Consider the following 6,986-nt stretch of genomic DNA (forward strand, 5'->3'; position numbering starts at 1 on the left):
CCGGTTTTGGGTAAGTAATGCCTAAGCAACATAGGCCGCATTATCTACACGCAGTGAGCCGACTAACAAACCCATGCGAAGAAAATAGTAATTGTTGGGAGCGGCGTTTTGCCTCTTGAGAGCATCTGCACCCGCAGGTGAACAGTAAAAATCAATAAAAATAGTAGAAACAACAGATTTTTTTTTTGTTATGCGAGATGCTCATATGCGTGAAGGCCGTGCCAAACTTCGTGGAGTTTGAACATTTCAGTAGCACTCAGCAAAAAATACAAATTTCAGACCTATGAGAAACATTTGAAAACAACATTGTTTGGAGCTAATTTTGTCTTTTTTTGCCGCGAGCTCCTCGAATGTCATTTAGTCATGAAATTTCGCACGTGCCTGCCACACTCAAGCATCTTGCATCCAATTTCTTTTGCTATTTTCTTATTTTACTGTTCACCGGGTGCATATGAGCCTGGCCACCGAATTGAAGATCTGATTCTTTTTCCGCTATTCAATCATATAGCCATAAATAAGGGATGTGGAGTATCTTTGCTCGAGCTCAAATGAGCTCGAGTGAATTGTAAAATCTGAAACTATTTTTTGTGTGGCAAACATTGATGAATTTTTTGAGTGCTTGCAAAGTTTCATCATGGAATAACATTCATGGAAGTCGTGGAAAAAAATGAATGGTTCAAAAATACTACTTTCAAAAGCATTTTGTAGCATTAATTTTTTTTGGTACAACTTCCACAAATGTCATTTCAGAATGAAACTTTGCAGCACTCAAAACTTTCATAAATGTTTAGCACAACAAAAATTCATATCTTTTTGATTTTTTTATGGTAGGGGCATGTGAGCTCGAGCTAAGAAGATGACTTTCCCATAAATAAGCTCAAAGGATCACTACCATGAGTAACTTAGAATCCCGGATTATCTGCGGGTAATGAGCTGACTAACAAACCCGATACAGGCCGATATGATGCCGCAAAGGATCTCAAGCCAAACGGAACGAAAAGAAAACACACACATAACACACTCGCGCACACACCGAGGCCAATTCTGAGTAGCCCCGCGAGGCTCGAACGCCTCACGTTGGGCGTCGACTCCATGTACCCCTCTCCAGAGAAAGGAGTTGCGAGGTACTGAGGTCAATGGCACGTACCGTACGTACCCCTAATTAACGGCCATACACATCGGCCCGCGGGCCGAGCTTAGTAGGCGTCCCAGAGGGACCCGTGCGACCAGCAGTGCGCGCCCTGGTCCATCTCGCTGGCGCCCGTGGCCCATGCTGGCGGCTCCAGCAGCATGGCCTCCGCCATCTCGGCCCATAGCCTGGGCGAGTCCACCTCGAACTCCTCGTCGCTCCCTCTCCCGCCCACCAGCTCCCACCCGGGGCACTCGCCTTGCCCCCGCGCCACCAGCGCCGGCTCGCCCCGCACGAGCTCGGCCGCCTCCGCCGCCGCGGCGCGGACGTCGTCCGGGTGCGAGCTCGCCGGCCGGGGCAGCCGGTCCACCGACCCCGGGAAGTTGAGCTGCGCGTCCCGGCCACGCAGCCGCAGCGCCGCCACGTCGTGCGCCACCGCGGCCATCTCGGCCGACTCGAAGCTGCCGAGCCAGATGCGGGTCTTGGTGCCGGGCTGCCGGATCTCCGACACCCACTTGCCCCATTTCCTCTTCCTCACGCCCCTGTACTGAGACTGGGAGGAGCTTGAGTTTGGCAACTGCTCATTGCCCGACTCGTCCATCGATCTAACGCTTCTTGCCCAACGTATAACGACGGAGATGATCGAAGAGTGTGGGATGCAATGCAGAGATGGATGCGATCTTTGTGGGCTTATATAGGAGACGGGGAATGGCGGGGGCACTGTTGCCACAGGATCGATGTCACTTCATACGTACGCTGGCTACTATGTTAAGCTCATCATTTGCTTTCATGATTGGCGCGCAATAATAATGCCTTCCTGGCAGATGCAGTGTGGAATGGACGATGGATCGTGTGCCGTTGCAGTCTGACCACTCCACATCTTCGGGGACCGAGTGTACATGCATGCATGCATGCATGCACTGGTGCGAAGGACAGCAAAGGACACTCAAAAGTAATTAGCAGTGCTAGCAGCAGGCTCGCTAGCCTTGTCACTAGCAGTAATGGAGCAAAAGTGCACTGGAAACAGGCAACTACTTGCGAAACAGACCATAGGCATCGTCACACGCGGGCGCACCAAATCGGTTGTTGCAATGAAGAAATATCATTGTCGTTTAAAGAAGGAATTCACGCCTCAAAGCGATCCGTGCAATTAGTCGTCGATCCTTGCGAGTTTGGTTACAAGCCGACGTCGCCAGATTAACTGCGTGATGCCACCCTGAAAAAGAACCGCGTGACTACTAAGTAGTACTGACTAGCTTAGGCCGATTGATTGGCATGTAGCCTGGTGTAGGTCCGATGTGGTATGGGTCTTTGAAGGAACAGCCTGGAGCTGGACTATCGTTCTGACTTCTTCTGACAGGCTGAGGGAGACGCGTCGAGATCCGATCGCAGAACATCATTTCTCAGGCACACGTACGGTTGGAGTAGCTTGGCTGTAGCACGGATGATTAGGAATTCAAGACGGGAGGGGTGGATCCAGTCTAAATTGGGAAAGGGGTATGCATCCGTGTGGGACCCTTGACCGGACTACGACACGTGTCAACTTCTGGCCGTACGAAAGATCCCCCGGCCGTACGCCCGTACCTCCGTAATCATGCTACGGTGCAATGAGGCATCCGTATGGCTGTCTCTTTGGTATACTCGCTAAAACCATCACGATGGCCAGAATACTTTTTGAGCATTATTATTACTCAGGAGGAAGTGCATTGCCAGTGTGGCCCTGTCCTGCAAATTACGCAAATCAAATGGGGAAGTGGAGACACCTCCAAATCAAATGGAGCATCCAAGTTGAACCATGCATCTAGGCATGATCTGCTCAACAGTGTTGGCGATCAGAGCGGTATAAATACGTGAGGAGGATCCCCATGCATGCTTGTCGTTGAATAGATTGGCATTACGCGCGTTCGCATGACTAATGAGTTAGGTAACTAATCAATCATTGCGTGGGTAGGGCCTTCAAACTACAATACTCCACTAGTGGTAGCATTAGGTCTGAGCTAATTGTAGAAATTTTTCTGTTAGGTCCAAGCTAATTGCTTTTTGCCAATGAAATATGAAGGACATGATCCTACAGAATTCCTAGAAAAGTTCTGCAAACTAAAGGAGGCATAGGGTTTTTCTAAAGGTTAAAATGCACCATTAGCCGTGCAACTATTATGGGGGTGTCAAGTTAATCTTAATACTATGAAAATGCACATTTGGGTTATAAAAGTTTGTTAGCTGCGTCACCCGCAGTCATATGCACGCTGCTTCAGCTTTGACTTGTAGGGGTGGCAGGTTAACCACTGCCATGTGGCGACTTTTTTGCACAACTCATCCCCCTCCACCAAACGGTCTTCTTTTCTAATTTTATGGCCCTTGTCTTTGCACAAAGCCTACGTGGATGTCATCTGGCCATCAATTTGTCCAAGCCATCCATCCCATTCCCACATTCTCTCGCATGATCCAGTCGCCGCCATCCCATATGCTTCATAGCCAGTTTTGATCTTCCATGCGACGGGCCCGGACCCCCCTCTCCACACGACAATGGCCGCCTTTCCCTGAAGGGAGCAGCGACACAGCGCATGTGGGAGGGCGATGGCGGCAGCTAGGTAAGCTCTGACCTCAGTCCTCCTCCTTCCACCATGGCATGCAAGTCGGGACGGAGCCTTCCTGAGCGGCGAGGGTAGATGTGTTAGTGTGGTTCCAGGGGTGTGCCAAAGGAGGTCATCAGCTCATGACATTCGGGCGCCAAGGTGGACTGTGGTTGTCGGAGGTGGAGAGGAAGGTAAGGGACAGGATGTGTGCAAGGAGGACAACCACAAAATTCGAAGAGACGACCTTTGGGGGCAGGGGTTGTGCAAAAAGTTGCCATGTGTCAGTAGTCAACATGCCACCTATGCAAGTCAAAGTTAATGCAGTGCAGATAGGACTGCTGGTGACACACTTGGCAAACTTTTAGGACATAGATATACATTTTCGTAGTATTATGAGCGTAATTTGACACCCTCTAACAATTTTAGGACTTGTGGTTTATTTTATTCTTTTTTTTCGAGAGTATGCCAATTGCGTGCCATATTTTTATAGAAGGAAGAGAATGTATTTACAAGAGGTCACTCGAGATGCGAACATCTCAAGTGACATAACACCACACCTACACCAACCAAGCTAGACTAGATTACTCTCTCACGAATGGATCTAAACCTCCAACACCCAAGCTCGCAATACTCCAATCCCTCAGCCAACACCTGTTCCACTAGCTGTGTTGGGGACCTCTGATCGTTCAACCTGTTGAACACTCTAGCGTTCCTCTGTTTCCACAATGACCAAGCCGTTCCATTGACGAACGAATCGAACCCACGTCATGTTCTGCCAGAGAAACTCCTCCTCTTATCAAGCCACCAGTTAAAAAGTGTGTTCGTCTGAGTGGGGATCTGGGTGTTGATCCGCAAAGCCTCGAAGCAACCATGCCAAACCTCCCTAGAATAAGTGCATTGGGTGAGTATATGATCAACGTTATCCTCCGTCTATGCGCAAGTGAAGCAGCTTGAAGGCCCGGCTTGCAAACCGTGTCGTGCCCTTCTATCTGAGGTCCACAGTCTATATTGGGAGCCTAGCCAAGCAAAAGAATTGCATCGAAGAGGCGCCCAGCTCCTCCGAATGTCTATATGCACCGGAGATCTTATCAAACCCAAGCAAAGCCTCTCATAGACTGATTTGGCCGTATAGATCCCAGACTTATCCGTTGGCTAGGAGAAGAGATCCGGTTGGTCCAGGTCGCGCTCAACCGCAGCTATAGCGTGGCAAAGGTTGGCCACCTGTATGTGAGTCACAAAGGAGATGTCACCATTCACATCATTAGTCCATGCATTGTCAATCATAGCTTGTTGCACTGTCTGAGTGTTAAATGCGCGCCCGCTGACCATCTGCACAATGTTAGGTGCAATCTCACTCACTGTGAATCCATGGATCCATCAGTCCTTCCAAAAAACCACTCTTTCTCCATTGCCCACCTTGATCTTTACCAAGCTATTGAATACCATCTTTGCTTCATGATCTTCAAGCATAGTGATACCTTGCCACGGCCTATTAGGGTTACTCCCCCGGAGCCATTCCCATCTAACACGAAGGGCCAACGCTTGCAGCTGCCAGTTCTTCACCCGAGCCCTCCAAATGTTGTGGGACGAAGCACCGTGTCCCAGGCAACCAGCCACTGTCCGCCATTGATCTTGTCCTTCCCAGCCCAAAAGAATGCACACATCCGTTTCTCAATCTCCTCAAAGACCCAAGCCGACGCATCAAGACCCATGAGTTGGTGAATTGTCCTCGCCCCAATCACCGATTTGACCAAGATCAATCTACCCGGCCTTTGAATAAGACCTCTTTGCCAGGCTGGTATCCATTTTCTTGCTTGATCTACCAGGAGCTGCCAATCAGTTTTGGTCAATTTTTTAATGAAAAGTGGAATACCAAGATAACGACAGGGGAAAGTGCCAATCGGGCAGTGTAGTATATCCAAGATCCTTTGTCTCTCCACCTCCGAAATACCAATGGGAATTGCAGCAGATTTAGCATAATTGATCCTCAAGCCCGAGGCCAGCCCGAACACATTCAACACTTCCTTGACACAAAGAAGATCTTGCTCCAAGGGTTTTATGAACATAGCGACATTATCCGTATAGATGGACAACGTTTGCATGGATGATATGCCATGGAAGGAGCTGAGGACACCAACTTCTTCTGCTCTGCAGATGATGGATGTGAGCGCATCCATAACAATAATGAACAGCAAGGGGGAGAGCGGATCCCCTTGTCATAGTCCTTTAGCATGGAAAATAGGCCTCCCTGGGACTCCATTAACGATCACTTTAGTGCTAGCCGTACCCATGATGGAGCTGATCCATTTTAAGCAACAATGTCCAAACCCTTTCGCTTCCAAGATTTCCAACAATAAAGACCAAGATAGTGAATCAAAGCCATGAGAGATGTCCAATTTGAGGAAAAGACCTGGCTGTTTCATGGCATGGATCTTGCGGGCTACTTGGCAGACAAGGAGGTAATTATCCTGAATATTTCTTCCTTTGATGAACGCGGATTGGTTTGCAGCAACGATCTTCAGCATCCTTTGGTGCACCCTGTTTCCTAGCATCTTGGAGAACAACTTGGTGAAGCTATGACGTAGGCTGATCGGTCTATAGTCTCCCACCTCCTTTGCATCAGCCTTCTTAGGGACCAAGATAATATTGTTGGAAATATGCCCTAGAGGCAATAATAAAAGGATTATTATTATATTTCCTTGTTCATGATAATTGTCTTTTATTCATGCTATAATTGTATTATCCAAAAATCGTAATACACGTGTGAATACATAGACCACAATATATGTCCCTAGTGAGCCTCTAGTTGACTAGATCGTTGATCAACAGATAGTCATGGTTTCCTGACTATGGACATTGGATGTCATTGATAACGAGATCACATCATTAGGAGAATGATGTGATGGACAAGACCCAATCCTAAGCATAGCACAAGATCGTGTAGTTCATTTGCTAGAGCTTTTCCAATGTCATGTATCTTTTCCTTAGACCATGAGATCGTGTAACTCCCGGACACCGTAGGAGTGCTTTGGGTGTACTAAACGTCACAACGTAACTGGGTGACTATAAAGGTGCACTACAGGTATCTCCGAAAGTGTCTGTTGGGTTGACACGGATCGAGACTGGGATTTGTCACTCCGTATGACGGAGAGGTATCTCTAGGCCCACTCAGTAATGCATCATCATAATGAGCTCAAAGTGACCAAGTGTCTGGTCAGGGGATCATGCATTACGGTACGAGTAAAGTGACTTTCCGGTAACGAGATTGAACGAGGTATTGG

General features: G+C 48.3%; 1 protein-coding gene across 1 annotated transcript; it reads right to left on the reverse strand.

Moving 5' to 3' along the window:
- Nucleotides 1–849: 849 nt before the first annotated feature.
- LOC119367866 (ethylene-responsive transcription factor ERF022-like) lies at nucleotides 850–1,783 on the reverse strand. The gene has a single exon (XM_037633254.1). It carries the CDS (start codon nucleotides 1,728–1,730, stop codon nucleotides 1,197–1,199), a length of 534 nt encoding a protein of 177 aa, XP_037489151.1. The 5' UTR covers nucleotides 1,731–1,783; the 3' UTR covers nucleotides 850–1,196.
- Between the last annotated feature and the right edge of the window lie 5,203 nt (nucleotides 1,784–6,986).

This window comes from Triticum dicoccoides, chromosome 2B (assembly GCF_002162155.2).
Source record: "Triticum dicoccoides isolate Atlit2015 ecotype Zavitan chromosome 2B, WEW_v2.0, whole genome shotgun sequence".
In the NCBI taxonomy this organism is placed as follows: Eukaryota; Viridiplantae; Streptophyta; class Magnoliopsida; order Poales; family Poaceae; genus Triticum; species Triticum dicoccoides.